Source organism: Ursus americanus, chromosome 4 (assembly GCF_024610735.1).
Source record: "Ursus americanus isolate L20-20 chromosome 4, mUrsAme1.1.p, whole genome shotgun sequence".
Classification (NCBI taxonomy): Eukaryota; Metazoa; Chordata; class Mammalia; order Carnivora; family Ursidae; genus Ursus; species Ursus americanus.
In genome coordinates, this window is record NC_142130.1 from 82,243,966 (window position 1) to 82,269,667 (window position 25,702).

General features: G+C 36.4%; 1 protein-coding gene across 1 annotated transcript in view; it reads right to left on the reverse strand.

Moving 5' to 3' along the window:
* Positions 1-873: 873 nt before the first annotated feature.
* The window catches only part of CYYR1 (cysteine and tyrosine rich 1), a 102,996-nt gene continuing 78,167 nt past the window's right edge, over positions 874-25,702 (reverse strand). The window contains exons 3-4 of the mRNA XM_045785476.2: positions 17,938-18,095; positions 874-6,603 (exon numbers count right to left, since the gene is read on the reverse strand). Of these exons, the coding sequence (XP_045641432.1) occupies positions 6,419-6,603; positions 17,938-18,095 (343 nt within the window). The 3' untranslated portion in view covers positions 874-6,418. The remainder of the gene's footprint in view (positions 6,604-17,937; positions 18,096-25,702) is intronic.

A 25,702-nucleotide genomic window follows, 5' to 3' on the forward strand; every position in this document is an offset into this window, starting at 1 on the left:
ATCATCAGTACCTACAAATCAAGCAAGTCATTCAAAACAAATCTAGCTTTTAGATTTCACTGACAGCTAGACCACATTTCGGTCAGATCAGTGTATTTGAAAGAAAATATGGTACATATGAACTACTAAGTTTCCTAACTACAAGGACAGGAACTATAATTTTATACCTTAAGACATTTCTTTTGATTATTTTATTCAGCAGAATTCTTAGCATCTTTTTGGAACTTCACTGAATTATAATGATGATGTTAGATTAAACATTTTAGATTTAATTGCAAAGTGACATAAAAATTTGAACATCTCTTCCCAGTATTTGTTTAGGCATGCAGTGCAGTGTTTCAGCAGACTTGTAATAAAGATCTTTCTAACCAGCTACTAGCAAGTTGTGTTCATCACAGTGTTCTTTCGGTGAAGAAGTGATACACAGTTTTGTTGTTGTTCAGTTTTATTGAGAAATAACTGACATGCATCGCTGTATAAGTTTAAGGCATACAGCATGATGGTTTGAATTACATACATTGTAAAATGATTACCGTCGTAGGTTTGGCTAACAATCATCTTCTCATATAGATACAAAAAAATGCAGGTAAAGAAGAATAAAAGAAAAAAATGTTCTTCTTATGATGAGAACTCTTAGGATTTACTTTCTTAACACTTTTCCTATATATCCTACAGCAGTGTTAACTCTAGTCCTTATGTTGCCCGTTACATCCGTAGTGCTTATGTATCTTATAACTGGAAGTTTGTAACTTTTGACCACCTTCCTCTAAATCCCACTCCTTCCACCCTCCACCTCTGGTAACCACAAGTCTGATCTTTTTATCTATGAGTTGTTGTTTTCTTTAAGATTCTACATATAAGTGAGATCATATGTTATTTGTCTTTTTTTTTTTTTTTTGTCTGACTTATTTCACTTAGTATATTACTTTTAAGGTCTATCCTTGTTGTCCCAAATAATAGGATTTCCTCATTTTTTAATGGCTGAATTACATTCTTTTGTGTAAACACACACACACACACACACACACACACACACACACACACACACACTACAACTTCCTTATCCATTCATCTATTGATGGACACTTAGTTTGTTTCCATCTTGGCTATTGAAAATAATGCTGCTGTGAACATGGGGTACAAGATACCTTTTTGAGGTAGTATTTTAATTTCTTTGGATATATTCTCAGAAGTGGAATTGCCAGATCATTTGGTAGTTCTATTTTTAACTTTTTAAAGATTCCTGCATACTATTTTCCATAGTAGCTGTACCAGTTTACAGTCTCACCAGCAGAATCTTTTATGATCCTTTGAATTTCTGTGGTATCAGCTGTAATTGTGTTGATTTGGGTCCTTTCTCTTTTTTTTTCCTTAGTTAGTCTGGCTAGGGTTTTGTCAATTTTATCTTTTCAAAGAGTCAACTCTTAATTTGGTTTATATTTTCTATTATTTTTCTGTTCTCTATTTCTTCTCTAATATTCACTATTTTCTTCTGCTAACTGTGGGTTTAATTTTTTCTTCTTTTTCTAGTTCCTTGAGGTATAGAGTTAGGTTGTTTATTTGGGATCTTTCTTGCTTCTTAATGTAGGCATTTATTACTATGAGGTTCTCTCTTAGAACTGCTTTTGCTACATCCCATAAGTTCTGGTGTGTTGTGTTTCCATTTTTGTTTGTCTCAATAAACTTTTTTATTTCCCCTTTAATTTCTTCTTTGATCCACTGGTTGTTGAGGACAGTGTTAATTTCTATGTGTTTGTGAATTTTCCAGTTTTCCTCTTGTTACTGATTTCTAGTTTCACACTATTGTGATCAGAGAAGATACTTGGTAAGAGTTCAGTCTTCCTGAATTTGCTGAGACTTGTTTTGTGGCCTAACATATGGTCTGCTGTAGAAAATGTTTCATGTGCTCTTGGGAAGAATGTATATTCTGCTGTTGTTGTCTAGAATGTTCTGTATACATCTGTTATGTCCATTTGGTCCTATATTGTTGTTCAAATCCACTGTTTCCTTATTGATTCTCTGTCTGGATGATCAATCCATTGTTGAGAGTGGGGTATTAAAGTCCTCAACTATTACTATAATACTGTTTATTTCTCCTTTTAACTCTGTTAGTTTTTGCTTTATATATTTAGGTGCTCTTATCTTGGACACTTAATATCTTTGGATGTATTAGCACTTTTATCATCACATAATGACCTTTGACCCTTTTTTTAAAAATACTATTTCTAAAGTCTATTTTGTCTGATGTAAGTATATCAGCAGATATCCCTGCTTTTTTGGGGGGGGTCACAATTTGCTTCAAATGTTTTTTTTCTGTCTGTTCACATTCACTCTCAATCCATGTGTGTCTTTAAAGTGAGTCTCTTTTAGGCTGATATTGTTGGATCTTGTTTTTTAAATCCTTTCAGCCATTCTATGTCTTTTGATTGAAGAATGTAATGCATTTACATTTAATGTAATTATTTATAGGCAAGGGCTTACTATTGCCATTTTGTTAATTTTTTCTCATTCTTTTGTAGATCCATTGTTCCTTGTTTCTTACCCTGCTGTCTTTTTTTTGTGTTTTGATTTTTTTGGTATCAAGATGCTTTGACTTATTTATTGTCTTCTTTTGTGTGTTTACTACAAGATCTTCCCTTGTGGTTACCATGAGGCTTGCATAATATATCTTAAACTTATAACACCATTTTAAACCTATGTTAAGACTATTAATAAATAGAATTTTTATACTTTACATTTTTACTTCTGCCCCTCACATTTTAGATTATTGCTGTTACAATTTATTTCTTTTATATGGTGTAATAACAGATTATTGTATTTATGGTTATTTTTGCTACATTCCTTCAGAAAATCTTTAAACTAGAGCTGTGAGTGAGTGATGTATCACTATTACCATATTGCAGAATCCAGTTACAACTATATATTTGCCATTGCCAGTGAGATCCATGTTACCTTTTTGTGTTTTTATTTCTTCCAAGGTAGGTCTGGTTGTAATTAACCCCCTTAGCTTTTGTTTGTTCAGGACAGTCTTTATCTCTCCTTCATTTCTGAAGGACAGCTTTGCCAAGTATAGAATTTTGGGTTGACAGTTATTTTCTTTCAATATTTTGAATACAGCATCCCATTTTTTCCTGGTCTGAAGACTTTCTGTTGAGAAATCCAGTAATCTTATGGGCAGATCCTTGTACGTAAGTTCACTCTCTCTCCTCTTGCTGCTAGTAAAAAATATTATGTTCTGGACTTTTGACAATATAATTATAATGTGTCTCAGTGTAGCCCTCTATCCTTAGGTTTAACCTGTTTGGGATTCTTTAGGCCTCATGGATCTAGATAACCATTTCTCTCCCCAGGTTCAGGAAGTTTTCAGCCATTATTGCTTTAAATAGACTTTCTGTCCCTTTCTCCCTTTTTTGCTTCTGGAATTCTTATGATGCAAATATTTTTTCTTTTAATTGTTCTATAATTTCCGTAGGCTTTCTTTGCTGTTTTTAATTTTTATTTCTCCTTTGGGTAATTTCCAATGTCCTATCCTTCAGGTTGCTGATTTTTTTTTCTGCATGTTTGAGTCTGCTTTTGAAACTCTCTGTTGAAATCTTCAGTTCCTTTATTGTATTTTTCAACTCTGAGATTTCTTTTTTTGTTTTTTTTTTTATGGTTGCTATTTCCTTGTCAAACTTCTCCTTCTGTTCATGCATTGTTTTCTGAATTTTGTTTAGTTGTTTGTCTCCATTCTCTCAAAGTTCACTAAACTTTTTTTAGAGAATTGTTCTGAATTCTTTGATAGTTTATAGATTTCCATTTTTTTTAGGGTCAGTTGTTGGAGCTTTATTAGTTTCCTTTCATGGTGTCATATTTACCTGATTTTTCGTGATCCTTGATTTCTTGTATTGGTATCTGAGTATTTGAGTAATTAACCTCTTTTTCCAGACTTTATAGGTTTGCTTTGGCAGAGATAGCTCTTCACTAGGCAGCTCATTTTGTTTTTCTGGGTGTGTCTGTTGGTAATGTCTTTGGGCAGGCAAGGCCTGCTGTTATGGACTGCTTTGGGCGAGGCAACTACTCAAGTTCTGAGGTCAGGGATGCAGTATTGTGCCACTGGCTAAAAATAGTTGGATATGACTGCTGGCTTGGGTCCCTATCCAAGTGGGGTTGTAGGATGGGGTCCTCACTTGCCTTAGTCTCTGTTCAGACTTACTAGATGGTTGGGACCGGGTCTATATTCAGTAGTAGATGGAGTTATGTTCCCTGCTTCCCTGCTCTGGCAGGGCAGCAGCCAAGGTTTGGGGCCCATAGAGATCATTGTGTGGGGGCTTCAAATCAGGCCTGAGTGTCCACTGTATTCCCTGGTCAGGTGATGCTCTGCAGATGGGGGAAGCCACGGGCTGTGCTCCCTGTTGAAGCACCACTGTATGTAGGGCTGTTAGATGGACTGTGTGTTTCCTGTGTGCTCTGGTTAGACTCTCTGGTCAGATAGCTGAAGGCTATATTCAGCAATGAGCAAGGCCATGAATTAGATTCTTTTCCTGTGTGCAACAGAAGAAGAAGCTGTAAAACTGGTAAAGCTTTTTGTTGTCTTACCTCAAGAAGACCCACGCCTTAAGTTCCCTGGCCAAATGAGGCCAATGGCTCTAGAAAACTACTGGCTCTATCTGCTCTTCTCTCAGCTCAAGTGCCACTCTGTCATAGTTATATTTCCAGTGGCTGAGCCCTGCAATTCTAGTGGTATGAGAGAGTAGGGGTGCTCACAGAGTGACTCACAATGCTGGGGGGGGGCAGTGCTGGTTGCTCCCCCTTGGGTTCTTTTTTCCACTGGAGGAACTGGAGGCTCAAGAGACACCTGCCCCCATGGTGCTGCACTGTCCTGGGGAAGGGGCAATACGATCAACATGCAGTCACTTCTCTTACCCCTCTAATACAGTCTGTCTTTGTCTCTGAATTGCAGGGTGGGGAGGGTTCTTCAGCCTCAGTCCTGCGTTCTAGGATTCTCTCAGTGGTGTCTTCTTTTTAGTTGTTAGTTGTTCTTCTTGTGAAGCGGAACAAATTCAGGAATGATGTATGTTGCCATTTTGGTGACATCACTCTCCCCCAATATTTTGTCAATGTAAATTTTAAATACATGAAAGGGCTCACATAAAAATATAAATGTTAAGGTCACTTGCAGCAAAATACAGGACATTAGAATCATTTAGCAGAAAAGTTTATACTTGAAGGTAGGCACTTCATAACATTTGGATTTTGGCGAAAGGCAACAGTTTGATGTCAATATCTTAACCTTTCTATTAACTGCATATATTTTTCAAGGGAACAGATTTTCAAAATATTACAGAAGAGAAACAAATCTGTCTAAGCTACATATGAATGGAATTCCACAGAACAGAATACAAATTTTATTCTCCCTTTTTCTTTTCATAAACTGTTATATATCTTCACCGTCAAGTTCTACAGTTTTACTCCCTGATGTAAAATCCCATGGGAATATGTGGCTTCTAATCTTTCAATCTGAAATGAAGTATCTCTTGCTTGGGGAACCTGATATAGTTTTTTTTTTCCCCCACAGTTGGAATAACCTTTGTCATAATAAAACACTAATTAAAGCCAGATGATTTTTAGGTAGCAGTAGCTAGCACTGAAGGGTTCTTGGCTTCGAGCAGCTGTTGAGTCCCTTTGATCCTGTTTTAACTGTAAAATTAAATAGATAAGATTTAACTATTCTAGTTGTTTTCATTCTTGGAGGCATAGAAATTTACTTTACACTTACCTAACCCATGAGCAGAATGTTTGGGGCCCAGTGGACCCATCTACCATTTGATTTAGCTCTCCTTTCTAGAACATGTCTCTACCAGATAGATTCTGTTTGAAGTCTTGGTAATAAGGAACTTCACAAAGCAATCTAGTCAATAAGGATGCTCCAGCTCCTCTTTCTTATCCTGAAACCAAAGTTCCTTGTTCTTACAGAAACCAAAGTTCCTGTAGCTTCCATCCAGTGCTTTAAGCAGTGAAAGGCACAGAGTAGGCTCTCATGCACTTGAACAGTATTTATTGATGAATAAAAGAATGAATAATTCTAGTTCTGACTTTTAAAGCTACACAGAATATGGTTGTTTCCTTATGTGTCCAGGCTGTTCTCCTCCTCTCTTACATCATTCTTCTCTTTTCCAGGATCAGCATTGCAGTTTCCTAAATAATATGATTTTCATATGTTTTGTCTATCTCATTACTCTTCTCTGAGTGTGCTTGCATTGATCAGTGCATCTCTTCAAGTGTGGTACCATTGACCCAAACAGTACTCCAGATGGGGTCAGCTCAGAGAAGGGTAAAAACTCAGTATTTCTTAGCCTGGATATTCCACTTGACATATTGTTTGACCCAAAAAAGTATTCCTTAGAGCAATCCTTTCCTGTTTCTGAGTAGAGGCATTCTATTCCAGGCAAGATCTCTGATTGGCACATATTCTGTTCTGGGAGAAGGATTGTTTCCTTGAATTTCCAGGGTAAGGAGGGGGTGGAGAACGCTGTGCTGAAGCCTGTGGGGTTGGGGAGTAGGGAGGTGGCAAGTCGGCACAGTATTCCATCTCATGGTCATAACTATAGGGGGGTGGTGCCACTGAAAAAGAAAAAGTAAAGGGCATCAGGCATTTAGCAAATATTTGAGTGTCTACTATGTTTAAACCACTGGGCTGAGTACTTTGGGACGGGACATAATGTTTGCCTGTGGAAATCTTAGTTTTATTGGGTTGAGGACACATGTGTATGAAAGAGCAAGTGCTACAAAAAGTGGTACCATGGGCCAAAATGTTTAGAATTGGTTGCTTAGGTAAAGTTTCTTGAAAATATGATGCTAAAGGGGCAGATAAAGAGAAGACTAGGTTCTAATTCCAGATTGAACAAAAGTGCAGAAACAGGAAAGCACTTTTGTTGAAACCAGAAAGTACATGGAAGGGGGAAATGGGAAGAGTGTTGAGAACCATCATCCTTGTGGGCTTTGACTATCACATAAGGAATGTGTGATGTGCAGTTACCAGAGATTTTTTTGAATATGCTAGTGAATATGCTTTGGGAAGGTGATTTTCTCAGCAGTATGGATTGAAGTGGGCAGAAGAAAAGGAGAGGTGATGTAATAGCATATGTGAAGGATTATAAGGTTCGCGTGGCATTTGAGGGGGGAATCATAAGAGACCTTGAGCAGCTGAGTGCTTCGGTGATGACTACTTAGGTACAGAAAGAGGTGGAGAGTGAAAGAAGGTGTCCAGGTATTGGGCACCCTTTATTGGGCTCCTGTAACTTAGAAGGTCATGGAACCATTATAGGAATAAGAAAAAAAGTGAGGGTGGGCAAGCACATTTATGAATGGGAATGAAGAACTTCATTTTCTAAATATTATTTGAAAATTTTTCTTTAATTATTTTTTTACTGTAATGTATGTCAGTGTGTTTTAAATCACATTTAGTACACTTCATTTTGACTATGTATGGATGTCAATTTTGTAGTGATCTCAATCCCATGTCAAGGGTTGGAAGAGAGGTACCCCTTGAGTATTCCATGTCTTCACGAACCAATCATTCTGTAACATCTGAGCAACCCCTCTGATGATTTGCCAGTATATGAATTATCATCAAGATCATGATTCTAGTTGGAAATTGGCATGCCTTAATTGCTTACTATGAATGTAACCTAAATCACAAGACTAGTGGATGCAAATAAATGGTCAAGCTTTTTAAACATTAGAATGGCAGAAAAGATCAAGCAACATTTCAATTAACTTTTTTCTAAATTGTCTTCTAGGGATGGCTGGCTGACTCAGCTGGTGTCATGTGACCCTTGATCTCAGGGTTGTGGGTTTGACCCCCACATTGGGTGTAGAGATTACTTAAAAATAAAATCTTAAATAAATAAATAAATAAATAAATAAATAAATAAATAAATAAAATGTCATCTAAATTGTGCTCTTACCAATAAGATTATGGTAGTGTTCTGATCACTGTGCATGCACAAACATAGGGCTTCATCCTATATGCGAGCACGAACAATGTTTTTTCTGGATTCCCTTAACATGGCTTGCTTTATCAGGAGCTTGATGGTTTGAACCACTTACTGATCTGCCTGTACTCAGGGATGTGAGGACATAGAATTGGGTCACCTGAGAAAAGAGCAAAATGGAGACAGAGAACTGGGTGGGATGTCCTCTGAGGACTGCTCTACTGAGCAAAGGCTTTGCAAGTCTCCAGTGGGCTCTATAGTCCAAGGGCTCATGACAGAGGACACAGCTGTATCCAGCTTCTCTAAAGCTGCTTTCAACACTTGAGGCTGGACTATCAAAAGCTTTGTTTTCTATAACAAAATGGAACAACTCCTGTGGAGTCTAAACACACTGTCCCTCTGCATTACACCCACTCCTTTGCTTCATTATATCCAGGAGGACAGAGACAAAGAGATTTAGAATATAAATATACTTCATCCAAGCTGAGAAATACAGGCTCCATGTAAAATAGGAAGTTACAGCTGGATACCCATTGAACAGTTTCTTATAAGCATGTGGTTTTAAGCTGTTTTTATGTTGGAGCTTTTCTCTGCCTCCCACTTGCAGAGCACACGCTGAATGATTCTACAGATTGACTTTGCATCATTCTCTGTCATGAAGCCGTGGTGTCTATTTATGCTTTGGTAACAAAGCGTTTATATTTTGCCATCTGCATTAAAACTGCTAGAGGACATTTCAGTGAGATTCCCTACGGTTTATACAGCTGCATGTTGAACATGAAAATTTAAGATATGATTAGATTCATATAGCCTTCTACTCATATAGCCTTTGAATTTTAATAAAGTGATAGTATAATGCAGAAGAGCAATACTTTGAGGACTATCCATCATGAAATAAACATGGCACATCTTTTATAGTATCAGCTACTGGAAGACATTTTGCAATCAGACTTGTGTAACTGTGGACTGTGCTATCCTTCCTTCCTGCAGATAATAAGGTTTCACTAGGAAGTAAACTCTCAAGGTATTAGTTTTAGAAAATTCCTGATTAACTCTAAGAGGTTTTGTTCTTTCTTAAAGGTCAAATCATCTTTCAAAGAAATATGGATGAGGCTGGAATATGGTACCTTTGAAATTCTTTCATCATCAATATTCCAGCTCTCTGATTTAAGTAAAGCAAATATGCCATTTATCCTTAATGTCATTATAGTTTTCTACAATATTACAAAATTTAGGGATGCCATGAAATTCATAGAAGAAATTTAATTTTTTTCACCCACTCAGGCCAACATCTCTGAAGCAAACATAAAGGGAAGATGCACGGTGTTACCAAAACCTATACAACATTCTTTTTAAAAATTTGGAAACAGAGGAAAATCATCCATAATTTCGCCACCACGATTTAACAAATAATATCTTTATATAATCCCTTCTAGTCATTTGTGGTTTTTAATATCCTTGTTGTGTAAAGTGAGTATATGCGTTTTTACTTTGGATTCCAACAGTCTTTTTCATTCTGCTACATATTTTTCATAAACTTTATTGTTAATGGCTGCATATTATTCTGACTGTTCACTTATTTTGAGATTAACAATTTTTATTATTATAAATAATGGAAAGATGATTATCTTTTTACACATAGACTTTTTAATTTTTATTTTGAATTAGTTCTTTAGAATAAAATTCCTATCATCAACTAGCTGGTTATCATTTAATATTTTGGTAATTTAACAGTAAAAAAATAGCTCTTTATTTTACATTTCTTTGATAGTAGCTGGATTTGACATTGTTCTACAACTTGTTTACTGTCTGTAGTTTACTTATGTTTTTCATTTTTAAAGATTTTAATGATGTATTTATTTGTGAGAGAGAGTGGGCGGGGGTGGGGGTAAGGGCTAAGCAGACTGCACTGAGCATGGAGCTGATGTGGGGCTTGATCTCATGACCCTGAGATCATGATCTTTAGCTCATGACCTGAGCCAAAACCGAGTCAGACATTCAACCAGCTGAACCACCCGGGTGCCCCTCCTGTTTGTAGTTTATATTGGGTGATTGTTGCTTGTCTTGGACTGGTAATTTAAAAACTAGAATCTAATTAGAATCAAAATATAATTAAGATAAGATATAAACAAGTATACAAAAGTATGTATCTTTTCTAGGTATCTTTCTAAAAATAACTGTCGAAATGTTTAATTATATTATTTTTACCTTATTGACATACCAAAATTTAAAACTTGCATCTAACAAAATATATGGTTATCTTTTTGATCTCCTCTGTTGTTAAACTTAAAAATTTGTCTTCTCTTTTGGATATCTGATTCATAACCCAACTATTTCTGAGCTTTTTTCATTTAAATTTATATATTTAAAGCTTCCTTATATCTGTTCTTTTATTTGGTGTATTTTTGGTCAAAGTTTATTTTTCCTAAGTTTTAAATTTTGCTTAAACCAAATTATCTATACGGTTTCTTAATCCTCATTTTTCACAGTGTTTTGTTATCTCTCCTTTAGTTTGTAAAATTTTAATGTACTAGTTCTGTCCCAATGACCAAGGCATATCTTTTTATACCAACACCTCATTTTAATTATTATTGATTTTAAATGGTTTTAATATCTGGTAGGACAGGAGAATTGCCATGACATTTTTTTAACATGTTTAAAAAATTTTTTTATTGAGCTATAATTGACATATAACATTGTGCAAGTTTAAGGTGTACAACATGTTGAGTTGATATATTTATATACTACAATATGATTACCACCTGTTTAATTAATTAAACAAGGAGCCCATTAGACTGAGGTGGCTCATTGTCATGATAAACAAATCAAAATGTAAGCCTGTAAATGCTTCAAAGTTACAAAATCAAAACACTAAGGACAACCAATCACAAATTACCAACTAGGCTTGAAGCTATAGCCAGTGAAATAATTTCCTTTCTTTGCTTCTACATTTTCTCTGTATACGGCAGGGTACTCCTAACCACTTCCAGTATGGTGCTGTCTGATTCAAATCAATTTTTGCTCAAATAAACTCTTAAAAGTTCTAGTATGCTTCAATTTATCTTTTAATGCACCTTAGCGTTAGCTTATGACATTTTTAAAAAGATCTGTTCATTTACTTTAGAGAGAAACAGAGAAGGAGTGGGAGGAAGGGCAGAGGGAGAGAATCTTCAAGCAGACTCCCTGCTGAGCACAGAGTTCCACGCAGGGCTCGATCCCACAGTCCATGAGATCATGCCTTGAGCAGAAACTGAGAGTCACTAGGGAGCCTCTGCCTCTCCATGGGCTTCTGCTGGTGAAGTCCCAGGAGATAACTTGATTTCTGCACTTCTCAAGACACAAGTATTCTGTTCTATTTGGAACATTGTAGGATATTTATCCTCATAAGTTTTTATTTGACCTAGTCAGATTGGGTATCTATTCTTGGCAACTAAGGGGTTTCTGACTGGAATTGTCAAAGTATAATTACTAAAAAACAAATAAGGAAATCATATGATTACCTCTACACTTTGAAAAGATAATTCTGGATTCTCATGTGCATTTATTAAATTAAAGTTTAAAAATTGTGGAAAAAAAAAAAAAAGAAACCAAGAGTCACACGCTCAACCAATGGAGCCACCCAGGCATCCCTAGCTTATGATATTTTTAAAGACAACTTCTAATATTATTGCTAGGAGCAAACCTTCTCCTCCACCCTCCCCCAAACCACACTACTCACAATTTGCCTGAACCTTACTCAGAGCAGAAGCCCACAGAGCTCCCAGCAAAACCTCCACTGCCTCCACACCCACCACAAAGACCCAATCCTGCCATTTCTCCTCAACAGTGGCCTAAGATGCAGTTCCCAAAAGGATGATATTATTAGAAGCTATCATCCCCCTTCCCCTCAGATAACATCAAGACAAGTCTAGTCATGTTTTACGTTCCTCTGTTACCTTGAGGACAAGCTCTTAGACGTCTTTCATTGTAGACTCTAACTCTGGAAGGCTTTATACACATCAAATCTCATTAATTTTCTAAACTTTCCCCACCCACTTTCACTGTGCTGAGGAGACCACAGTCTGTCATCAGAAAAGCCCTTTGTATCCTCCCCTTTCCATCTCTTCACATGTGACTCTAGCTCAGAATATGAGGAAGTCCTCTTCTAATTGTGTCTGTTTTCCAGAGAAATGAGATCTACTGGGAGTGAGAAAAGCAAGGGTTTTTTTGAGCTTTAAGAAGAGAGAAGAATGCATGAGATAGTTGTGAAAATTTTCTATTTTCATTAAAGTCAGATTTTTCTCCTGAGAGGGCAGCTTCCTCTGCAGCAGCATTAAATCAGAAATATTCTTTCCTCCCCACATCCTACATCCTATAGGGCCAGAAGGTGCACTGGGAATTTTCTGGGGTTCTCATACCCATTTTTCAAACTATGGTCTGTGTTTTCTCCTTAAAAACCTGAGCTCTTTTGTAGCACACACCACGAGATTATACTACTTTCTACTCCTCCTTGTTAATACCTGTGGTCTGCTCTGCCCTAGACTCTCATTCATTGATGATTTAGCATCAGGCCCATTATCTTTCTCTGCAACATGGCTTCTATTAGCATTCTTGATGATTTCAACATTCATAGATTGAAGTAAATTTCAAGCCCCAAGATGGAGCTTGCTCCTGCCCAGGGTGCCACAGCAGCAAACTAAAACTTAGATGACTTTCATGTCCCTGTGAAGCTCCACTTGATGGGAAACTTAGTATATCCAGTCAGCTAATCCCTAAACATCAAGCCAACTCTGAGCTCTATACTTACTTCCTGTTCCTTCTCACCCCAAACAAGGTTAACTATGTGGCCCCAGCCAATCAGATATTTCCTATTTTTCTCTTCTTTGTTTTTTCACTCTACCCTGTAAAAGCTCCCTGCCTTCCACCTATTTTGCAGTTCTCTGCACAAAGACCATCCACTTCATGAAGTGTTAAGCAGTTTGTTTGTATCCCCTAAATTTTCTCTAATCATTTTCTTAACAACCAGACTTTTTTGTGTTAAAAATCTTTTTCTCAACCTTGTTGTACCTATGTAAATCTGACCACCACTCTTGATCTTTCTAGAATACACATTTCAGTATATCTTGAATCTCACCTAGATTTCCAGTTTTACTGATGACATTTTAAAAAGTTAATTTAAACTGATGTCACCTCTTTCCTGTCTTCATGTCTTTCTTTATTCAGCTTAGATTTATGGTCCATCACTAAAATTATATCTGTGTATTTATCATCAATTTTCTTATCTCTTTTTCTCCCCATTACCTGACAAAACTCCAATCTTGATTAAATTCAACATTTTGGCTCTCCCAGACTTGTATCTAGGAGCTTCATGTGCCTAGAGAAAAATGCACAATCATACTGACTAATCTCATTTTCAATGAATGACTATATTCTTAAATGTGGAGACTCTTGGCATTGCTTGGAAATTATTCATACCTGTAGGTATTTCACCACCCCTCCATTCTCCGAGATTCCTTACCTACAAGCATCTCCTCAACCCACTTTTCAGGAGAAGACTTGCTTCTAATTTCAGGAAGAATATAAGCACAATCAGAAGAGCATATCCTTGTATCACCAAATCCTTTGGTGAGTAAATGAAATTCTTCTCATGTTCAGTACAAATATTAATAAGGCCCCCCTCATTTGTGAATTCAGTGATGCGAATAGAATTTTTATTTCTTTTTTTAAAGATTATTTATTTATTTTAGAGAGAGAGAGAGAGCATGCACATGTGCATGAGTGGGGGAGGGGCAGAGAGAATCTTCAAGCAGACTCCCCACTGAGCATGGAGCACTATTCAGGGCTTGGCCCCATGATCCATGAGATCATCACCAGAGCCAAAACCAAGAGCTGAATGTTCAACTGACTAGGTGCCCCTAGAGTTTTGATTTCTTAATGAAATATTTCCAAGAGATTTTAAAGACTACAGGTCAGTTATTTTATAGAATGTTCCTTAACCTGGGTTTGTCAGATCTTTTTTCATGCTTAGATTCAGGCTGTGAACTTTCAGCAGAATCCTGCACATATGAAGTTGTGTCATCCTCAGAGTTATTAATACCCAGGAGTGCAAGATGTCCATCTGTCCTTTAGTGATGTTAATCTTTACCACCTGGTCAAGATGTTGTCTGGTTTCTTCACTGTGTAGTGACTATTTTTCCCCTTATAACTAGCAACAAACCTGGGGGTAGACACTTTAAGACCATCCAAATGGCCTGCCCCACTGCAACCTCTCCCCCCAGATTTAACACCCATTAATGATTCTTGTCCCAAACTTTTCTTATAATGGTTTTAAAATGATGATTTTTCCAGTTCCACAACTCCTTTCTATATGTATCCTTTGTCATTTTTTTGTTCCCAAGAACCTCCCCTTCTTCTTCATGGTTTACCTAAATCAATCTATATCTATCTATCTATCTATCTATCTATCTATCTATCTATCATCTATCTCTCTCTCTTTCTCTATCAGTCAATCACCAGGGTCTCAGTAATGTACTTCAGATCACAAATTTCTTGATAGCATTGCAATCTCTTGTTTTCCTTTGGTTGTCATTTGATTTTTATATTTTTGCCAAGCCCTCTGTTATGGTCTTTCTGTATTGTTTTCTTTCAAGTGTGTTTCATCCAAACCTATTTTTTTTAAGAAAGGGTTAATGTGGTCACTTTTCTTTGTTTACAGTGAAGTTCTGGAGAGTAGTGGGTGTATAATATTTGACAAATAATTTTTATTTTCACACTAACGGTTTTTAAAATAATTATAATTAAACAAGACACTGTTCATTCTACCCAACATGGCAGGAATAACAAACCGTTTTGGAAGGTCACTGTCTAACAAATGATCAGTGTAGCAGATGAGCTTTTCCAGTAATCTCCTCCCCAGTGCACAGTAATAATATTCATTGTAGGTATCTCCACTGAGCACTTTCACCAAGGCTTTCACCAAGGAATATGACCTTGGCTAAATTATTTTCTACTCATATATGTGGCCCCCAGGCTGAAGGACTATACAATAAACTGGGTTGTTATCTCATTTATCACAAAACTAATTAATTAATGTGGGTAAAATATTTTATATTTCCACAGATGAAAGATTTTGAAAAATATTCAATACTACTGTGTGGTTTTTTTTCTATCTTTTAAGTAAAAGCTTAATTAGTGACTTCGAGAAGGAAATGAGAAGTAATCAAGCACATTATGCTTTTTTAAGATCTAGCTTTTTTGTAGTAAAAATGCTTCCACCATAAGGTTTATTATGTTTCTCGCATTATTCAGTTCCCAGAACAATGCATTTACTGAAAATGTAACATGCTGCTGTGATCTGCCAGTATAAATGATGCCACTCTAAAGTTTAAAAAACATGTTTCCATGCATGAAATAGAAACCTCCAACCCAAGGAAACATAAGCCCTCACATTAAAATATTTTGAAACTTCTATTCTGATTTTATAAAAAAATATTTTTTAATGTTTTAAAATGTCTAATGTTTAATTTTAACTAAACTTTTTATAATCAAGCAAAAGTGTATCTGGAATTTTATCTACAGAGGGCTTCTCCTTGCCTTCTCTCCAGTTAATGTCTCTGTCTGACTCTCCTCTGTTCTCTTGAGTTATGGGTTGACCAGGTAAAAACAGGGAGATGTGAAGAATAAAAGAAAAATTCCCCCTGTTTTTTCCTTGTACCTTAGTTGTAACATCATTACACTAATCCCAACAGTATTTTTAGTAAGTTGGAAAGATTCAAAACTGTGAATTGCTTTTGTAGTGAGTAAAAGCTATATATTCTAGGGTGAAATTTAAGGTAAATTCTCTAGGTTTTGATACATAACTCAATCAGATCTTGTCATGAGTTGTGTTCTTCACTTGTTCAGCTATGTCTGCTGAGTGCCCATTATGTGCCAGTCCTGGTATTATACTTGGGACTTGGGTGGTGACCAGAATAGACTACGATCCCTGTCTTGTGGTGCTAGGAGGAAGAGATGGACAGTGAACAATAAGTATAACAATTGGACAAACTATATGGTATCTTAGAAGATTAAAAGCACTCTGAAAAAAATATATAGAGTAGAACAAGGAGGACACAATGGGGAAGGACATAATACAATCTTAAATAGACCTGAGCAGGCCTCCTTCAGGAGGTGATCTTTGATCAAAAAGTTGAATTAAGTGAGAGAGTCCATGTTCTAAGCTAAGCCCTAAGATGGGAGTGTGCCCTGTTGTGCTCACGGAGCACATGGAGTGTGTTTCTGTGTTCACAGGAGAGTGTAACTGGAGGCAGAGTGGCAAGAGGGAGTAGGAAGGAAATGAAGCCAGAGAAATAAACGAGGAACCAATTCATGCATTGCCTTGCAGGCCCTGGTCAGGACTTTGCTTTTTACTTTGGATAAAATAGGAACCACTGGCTTTGACTCTTCTCTGGAGAACATGGAAAGCCATTGGAAGATTTTGAACAGAAGAATGATATAATTTGACATCTACTTTTAAAAGGTTCAGTCTGGCTACTAGGTTTAGAATAGACCCTTTGGGGGGCCAAAGGTGGCTGCTGGAAGAGCAGTTAGAATGTTATCACAAGAATGCAGGTCAGAGCTGAGGGTGGCCCCACCAGGGAAAGAACAGTGTGGACTGTGAGTAGTCAGACACTGTACATACTTTGAAGATGGACCTGGAAGTTTTCCTAGTAAGTTGCATGTAGGTTTGACGGAGGCGAGGAGTCAAGGATGACTCAAAGGTTTTTGGCCTGAGCCACTGGAAGTCCAGAGATGCCATCAGTTGACAGGATAAAGGCTGTGAGTGGAGGAAGTTTGGGGGGATAATCAGAAGTGCAGCATCGAACATGTTCAACTTGAGATAGCTATGAGACATCTAAGCTGAGATGTCCAGTAGACAGTGGGATCAAATGCATATGAAATTCAGGAAGGATGTTCAGAATGGAGATTTATAATTTTGGGAGGCATTAGTGTATAAGTAGTACTTAATACCATTAGACCAAAAGATATAACAAAAGAAGTAAGTGTAGATACAGTCTAGAAAAAGACACAAGACTGACCTTTGAAACACTCCAACATGAAGATATTGGAAAATGGGAAGAACTGACAAAAGAGGGAACAGGAGAAGTGATCGTTCTCACATTCATCTGGAATTTGCTCCCTCAAGTTGAAGATGAAAGGGAAAAAGTTAAGAGAGGAAGGAAGTTATTAGGGAATTGATACATAGGCAGATTGCGTGTAGAAGGTACCTTCTTTTTCACAGGGGCTGAGGAAGGACATGACTGTGGATAGCAAATTATCTAAGAATGCGTTAGATTTAAGATTTGACTCCTTTTTATATGTCAAATGATACATATACAGACAGGCTTAGAAAACACTACTGAGCAATTAATGCAAAATGCAGTATTTTGTTTATGGAGTCGGATATATTCAATATATTTATATATAGAACTTCTAGCAGATTCTCAACAAACACCTGTCAAATTATCAATGTATTACCATTGCTCTTTGTTGAGAATTTTCATATTATATTAAAACTGTTTTCTTCGCATACAGAGGACACATAAAAACGTTATTCAATCGTTTTTTCTTAAGACTTATGTACCTATTAAATCAGATGCCAGTTTGTTAAGACATGTCACTTACACTTTCTCTATAATTACTTCTCAGAACTCTGGCAGTAGACACAGTGGGTGTGGACTGTCTAAAACTCTGGCTGATTGGGAATTGTAGTCAATAAAACATGCCTTAAAAATATGAATACCTTTAAATGTGAGCTAGATTTTATTACTCGGATCTAAGTAATCTCCATTGAAAGCTAGAGCTTCAGTCTATGTTAATTTAAATGCCCTACATTCTTGGAGATCATTGCAGTGAAAGTCTTCAATGTTTCCTCTCTCTAAGGAGTAGAGCATAACTAACAAATCTTACTCTTCCTTCAGAAGGAGTGAGCAGTTGTGCTTACCAGGATAGGAGGAGATGGCGTTGATGTGGGTGGTCCTGATGACGCCCACCCGGGTCCCACGGTTGTTTTTCATACACATACAGATACATATGGCAATTCCAGCGATGACCCCCATAATGAATACAATTCCAAACACTATGCCAGCAATTGCCGTGCCCCTAAAAAAGGAAGACAAAAGTACATTGAAAAGGCTCATAGGCGTTTCAAATACAGCCCCATGACTGTAAAGCAAATCTTCTTAAGGATAATGTTAAAAAAAAAAAAAAAAAGATAATTCCCTGAATCAGTCAAGTAAATAGTCTTGTGTATTTCAATAGATAAGAAAAAGTTATAAGCTTTCAGGGATTCCTCTTCCAGTACAGTAAACCTATCGTTCAGATTCTGATTTTAGAAATCCATGTATTTATACAAAACACAATTATTCAGATACGCTCTCTAAAATAATAATTAAAAAACCATTCTGCTGTTTACTTAAACAGCAAAGAATTTATCTATTGTCTGTGAGCACACATTTACTGAAAACAACTTGATAAATGCCAAAATATTAAATAAAATTTAACATTTATCTTTATTAAAACTCTTCACAAAGTAGAACTGGAATTTTTTTTTCTTAACAGAACAGAGAAAAACAAACCAAATGTTTTAAAAAAATTATTCAGAAAACAGTTGCGACAAATGGTATTCTCATTAAATTCAGGAACAATGCAAGCAAAACCTCTGTTCTATTAATGTTATGTTTTTCTCCAGAAGGTTTTATCTCTCACAACAAAATCATAGAAAGAAGATATACTGCATGAAAGAGTCAACATTGTCATTATGTGTAGATAATATGTTTTGTAGAACTCTATGTTTATCCACATTTGGGAGAGAAATGGAGAAATCTTTGTGAAAAGAAGTAGATTTTCAGCCAGCAGTATCATTTCTAGCAGTGCTTTCTGCTTTCTGAGGAAATACAACACATGTGGGCACAGATAATGCCAATATATTGTTGCTAGTAGCAAGATATCAGAAACACCGTAATATCCAAATGACAAAAAAGAAAAAAAAATAATGATACACAAGAGAATGAATCCTATACAGTGATTAAAAAGGATGAAGAGGTCCACATGGATTGAGGTGAAATGTCTATGATACATGGTTAACTTAATAATAATACTACAAATGAAAAGGCAAATATTAACAGAATACCAGTATTAATAGAATGATTACAAGGAGAAAATTATATTTTTATATTTCAAATTTTCAAATGTATATATAGTGATTATCTTATAGATATGGGACAATGAAGAAAATTTTTATTTTCTCATTTGGGTACCCCCCTCCCCAGAAGTAACCATTTCAACTCTTTCAAACATTGTTTTAGTACTTTTTTTTTTTTTTAAGATTTTGTATATTTACTTGAGAGAAAGAGCACAGGAGCATGAGCAGGGGAAGGGGGAAGGGCAGAGGGAGAGGACCAGCAGACTCCCTGCTGAGCTTGGAGCTTGATGCAGGCCTCAATCCCAGGACCCTGAGATCCTGCCTGACCTGAGAGGAAGTCAGACACTTAACCCACTGAACCACCCAGGCACCCCTGTTTTAGTAACTTTCTTCCTATTTCTCAGTAATACAATTACATTTTTTAATTTTTATTTATTTATTTTTTAAAGATTTTATTTATTTATTTGACAGAGATAGAGACAGACAGCGAGAGAGGGAACACAAGCAAGGGGAGCGGGAGAGGAAGAAGCAGGCTCCCAGCAGAGGAGCCTGATGTGGGGCTCGATCCCTTAACACCCGGATCACGCCCTGAGCTGAAGGCAGAGCTTAACGACTGTGCCACCCAGGCGCCCCACATTTTTTTTATTTTTTTAAATTTTGTATTATCTATTGGCTCCTCTTATAGTATTTGGGAATTTAGATCCCAAGACAAACTTTATCCTTTCAGAATTTATATTGACTGCTTCCTGTTGATCCAAGCAAGGTGCCATGGTTACCTTTCATATCTCTTACACTCACTTTATTTAAGGAATTTCCATGAGTTCCCATCTTTCCACACATCTGTTGTTATCCCCCCTTCAAAAGTCTTAGAAATTTTTCAAGCAATTTTCAGAAGTTCTTAGCATTTTGTTTTTACTGCTAGTATTATGAAATTGCATAATGCACTTGGATTTTGGTTTTTTTAAATTATTTTTCCAGTCCCTTAGGATTTTTCCTGTCTGGAGACTCATTCTTCAGTTCTATAAACTGTGCCATAAATGGATAATTTCCTTTCCACCATTTTATCTGCTTCTCTTTCTGGAAGCCTATTCTGAAAGAACTTCCAGGATGACTTCTCTAATTTTCCTGATTTCTGTTTTCTTGAACTACTTTCTTGGGGGAATTTCATTGACTTTACCTTCCAAAGTTTTGTGAAACCTCTCACTTTTAGCTATCATATGTTTAATTTCTGCGTGTTCTATCTTATCCTCCAAGGTACCCACCTCCCTATTTTATAGTGTCCTGTTTTGCTTTCATAGATATAGTTTCTCCTTGTAATCCCTGAAGGTACTAATGATATATATTTTTTAAACTTTCTCTGCTTTTTGTATTTCTTCTGTCCTGTTTAGGTTCCTTTTTATTGGTTATTTTGGTCTGTTTCATGTTTGACATTTTCCTTAAATGTCTGGTGATGCTGAATCTTCTGCTCTTTAAAAAAGAAGCACAGAAGAGCTGCTTGGAAGTTCACTGTGGCCTGCTACCATTGCACAGGTGAAATCCACAGTCTAAGAGTTCCCATGGTTTTTTTTGTTGTGGCTGTTCAATTTTCCCCTTAAAAAGAATCCTCCAGTTTCAAGTACAAGCCAGCCTGACACTTTGCCGGAGCCTAGGCAAAGGGTGTGAACCTTATTTTACCTATAAGGGTATGAACTTCCATAAAATCCTGATGCCTTTAGCTCAGGGACTCCATCTCACTCTACTGTGACACTGGAGCCATTCAGAAGCAGTCTTCAGTAACAACGTTTTTGTGGTTTAAAAGCATGATTTCTAAAGCCAGACTGCCTGGGTTCCAACCGTTCCCTGTGCAAGTTGCTGAACGCCTCCCACCCCCTAATTTTCTTATTAATTAAATGAAGGTCAACTTGGTGCTTATCTGACTCTCCTCTCAAATTTCGTATCATGAAATAGCTGTACTCCTGGACTCGTTTGTCAGAGAAATAATTTCTTATTTTTGTGCCATATAAATATCTATCTTATGCTTTTCTAAGACAGGTCTGTAGTTCTCATCTCGAACCCTTGGGGCCAGATCTATCTCATAAGTCAGAAATTTTAAGGTATTGGAAAGGGAGTATAGTACATATACCACATTTTGTAGGGTACTTCCAAGGCCAGCATCCTGAGCACACATACATTTACGTGTCCACAGGAAAGGTGAGAATATTAACAGCCGTGGATGACATAGAGACCAGAAAAAAGCCCCAGGTTCCTTTGGATCCGGTCTTGCCACCAAGTCAGTTACATAAAACATTTCACTTTCCAGCGTTGTTTGGTTGGTTGTTTTTGAGGATTTCAAAATTGCAGATAGGGACTTGTGACCCTGTATTTGTACTTTTCACAAGAGATTTTCTTTTTATGACTTTTCCACTCTTAAACTGATACTGCTAAGAATTCCAATAGACTCTTTTAAAATATTCCTACATGCATTTTAACTATGTAAGTAAATTATGAAAGCAGAAAGTGAGATATATTTGGGTGTGCTGCTATTAGTAATTAAAGAATGGCAGAACCCAGTAGCTTAATATATAAGCCTTTTCAAAAAAAGAGAGATTTATCAAAGGAGATCATTTGGAAGAAGTAAACCAAAAGTAATTTGGAAACCTTTTTATTGTAATTTTGAGGTCCAAATAAGATTGATTTGGAGGGCTTAGTTTATGTTCCAGAAATAATTAATGGCCCAATTATTCAGGCATAGAGTTTCCAAAGTAAGTGTTATGGAAGCTGTTACGATATCAAATTGGGACATATTTATATTCATTAATTCATTTTTTAAATAGAGGAAAGTAGGAAATTAGTCACATTTTGTTTTCCTGTTGGCAGCTCCAGCAAAAGTGCCTGCTTATGAGGTCAGTAATGAGGTTGCAACTAATGTGTTAAATGAGGTTTCTGATTAAATCATGATTTTGGTGTCCTTGATCTTTTGATACCCATTAGCAACTGTAAATTAGTTATTAAAGACATAGCAAGTATAACATTTATAGCATTTTTTACTCCATTATTAATTAAAGGAAACAATAAACAAACAGTAACCTTCTGGCATATAAATAATTTGGTTTTGTCAACTGTTGGAAAGAGAGAAGCTCTTAACTTGAGAACTTTGGCGTCATAAAAATCTTGAAAAAAATGTAGGGAATGTACTTTTTTTGAAAGAAGGGACTGCAGAGTGTACATATTTTCCTTTTTAAGATTTTATTTTGAAATATTTACAGATTCACAAACAGTTATAAAAAGAGTATAGAGAGGTCCTGTGTATCCTCCTCCCAGTTCCCCAGTTCCCCCCCAATGGTTACATCTTAGGTGTACTACAGTACAACATCAAATTCAGGAAATTGACATTAGTGTAAAGTGTGTGTATCATTCTGTGTCATTTGAACACATGCAGAGATCATGGGATCACTATGGGAAGCAAGGTACAAAGCTACTCCATCATCAAAAAGATTTCCCTTGTGCTACTTCTTTATGGTCACACCCACCGTCCTCCTCCCCGCCATTAATAACTGTTTGAATCACTACTCTGTTCCTCATTTTTGTAATTTTGTCATTTCAAGAATGTCATACAAATGGAATCGTATAGTATGTGACCTTTTGAGGTGGACTTTTTTGTACTCAGCATAATGCCCTTGGAATCTATCCTAGCTTTTGTGTGTACTAATACATTCCATTTTTATTATTTCGTGGTATGGAGATAGCAGTTTGTTTACCCATGACCTATTGCAGGACATTTTGGTTACTTCCAGCGTTGACTTTTGCAGATAAAGCTGCTAGGAACAATCATGTACAGGTTTTTGTGTGAACATATGTATTCATTTCTCTGGGATAAATGCCCAAAAGTGGGATTGCTGGGTTCTTTGATAAGTATATGTTCAATTTTTAAAAATACTGACAAAGTATTTTCCAGAATGGCTGTACTGTTTTATATTCCCTCCAGTAGAGTATGAGACATCCAGTTTCTCTCCATCCTTGCCAGCATTTGGTGTTGTCATTATTTTTAATTTTAGCTGTTTCAACAGGTGTGTAGTGGTAGCTTGTTGTGATCTTAACATACATTTCCCTAGTGGCCAGGGAGACTGAACATCTTTTCACAGGCTTAGTTGCCATTTATGTATCTTCTTCAGTGAAATGTCTCTTCATGCCTTTTATTCATGTTCTAATTGGATTGTTTGTGTTTTTACTATTGAATTTTTGAGAGTTCCTTATAAATTCGAGATAGAAGTTTTTTATCAGATACATTGTTTGCAAACATTTTCTCAGTCTGTAGTGTGTCTTTTCATCGTCTTAACAGAATCTTTTGCAGAGAAAAAAGTTTTTAAATTTTCATAAAGTCCAATTTTTCAGGGTTTTTTTATGGACTGCTTTTGGTGTCATGCGTATGAACTCTTCACCACGCCTTAGGTTCTGAAGACTTCTCCTATGTTTCCTTCTAAAAGATTGATTAGTTTGATGTTTTATATTAAAACCTATGATCCATTTTGGTTTAACTTTTGGGTAAGGTGGCAGGTTGAGGTTGAGGTGGATTTTTTTACCCACGGATATCCAGCTGCCCCAGTACTATTTATTGAAAACACTATCCTTCCTCAATTGCATTGCTTTTGCACCTTTGTAAAAAATTAGTTGGCTATGCTTATTTGGGAGTATTTTTGGGTTTTGTATATTCTCCTGTTGTTGAATAGGGTGTTTGAGAAATGTTGATTAGCTTCAGTTAGTTGTTCAGTTCTTCTGTATCCTTGCTGATTTTCTGTCCAGTTGTTCCCTAATTGTTGTGGGAGGGATGTTGAAGTCTCCAGCTATAACTGAAGATTTGTCTGTTTCTCCTTTCATTTCCATCAGTTTTGCTCTGCCTATTTTCCAGCTTTTCTGTTCTGTGTGGGCTCCCCACTTGACCCTTGCTGGTAGATATTAGGGTGGGACTGTATTTTTTTTTCCTTAGGTGTTTGGCTGTAGTCAAATTGTTATTATCTACAAGTTTTCTATCTTGCTAGGCTGCCTCTTTCTGGGTGCTGCCACTGGAGAGATTAGGGTCTTTTGGGGGCTTTTATTGTATGTGCCCATTGGTATTTCTGGGTTACCAATTACCTCCAAGTCTGGGATAAATAGGGCAAGAAGAAAACTTAGGGAACTCACTCTTGTGTTCTTTAGGCCATGAGATCCTAGCTGATCTATCCTCTTCTCTTCACCTTTTAGACTTTTCTCGTTTGTTTTATATATGTCTAGAGTTTTACAGTTGCACTTAGAGGGAAGGATAGGAAAAAGTATGTTACTCTGATAATGTATTTTAAAAAAATAAAATACTGCAAAAAAAGGTATTGTTTAAAATCATGAAGTGTTTTTTAAAGATTTATTTATTTTAGAAAGAGAGAGAATGTGGGCGTGGGGGCAGAGGGAGAGGGAGAATCTCAAGCAAACTCCCTCCTGAGTGCAGAGCCCAATACAGGGCCTGATCTCAGGACACTGAGATCAAGAACTGAGTCAAAATCAGGAGTCAGATACTTAACTGATTGAGCCACACAGACACCCTGTGAAGTGATTTTTTTAAAGTAAAATATAGAAACACCTTTTTAGAAGAGATGAACACTATGATAAATATCCTTATAAAGACACAGCTGTTAATATTACACTTGGGTTTTCAGAGCAAAAATAATATGTCATTCACATACATAGATATGTGATTCCAAATCTTTTCCTATTCATATTGAAGGTGCTCAAAAAATCTTTAATGAATTAATGAATTAAGCTACCTCACTCACATTTATTAAACTATTATGGAAATATTACCCACAAAATTCTTTCTCTGTAATGAAAGTATTTCTTTGTTTAATGGCAATATAGTTGACATTCAATGTGACATTAATTTCAGGTATACAACATAGTGAGTAGACAGCTCTGTAGTTATGCTGTGCTCACAAGTGTGGCTACCACCTGTCACCATACAATACTAGCACAATACCATTGACTGTGTTCCCTGTGCTGTGCCTTTTATCCCTGTGACTTACTCATTCCAACACTGGAAGCCTGTACCTCCCACTCCCCTTCACCCATTTTACCCATCCCCCATCTCCCTCCTCTCTGGCAGCCATGAGTTTGTTCTTTGCATTTATGGGTCTATTTCTGCTTTTCTTGTCTGTTTGTTCATTTGTTTTGTTTTTTAGATTCCACATATGAGTGAAATCAAATGGTATTTTGTCTTTCTCTGCCGGACTTACTTCACTTAGCATTCTATACTCTAGGTCCATCCATGTTGTTGCAAATGACAAGATCTTATTCTTTCTTGTGGCTCAGTAATATTCCATCGTATGTATATGTATATACATATATAAACACATAATATACATAAATATTTGATATACATATTATATACAGTATCTATAAATACAAATATATATATCAAGGAATCTTCATACTATTTTCTACAGTGGCTGCACTAACAGAGCACAAGGGTTCCTTTGGCTCTACAGTCTCACCAACACTTTTATTTCTTGTCTTTTTTTTTTTTTAAGATTTTATTTATTTATTTGAAAGAGAGAGCATGAGC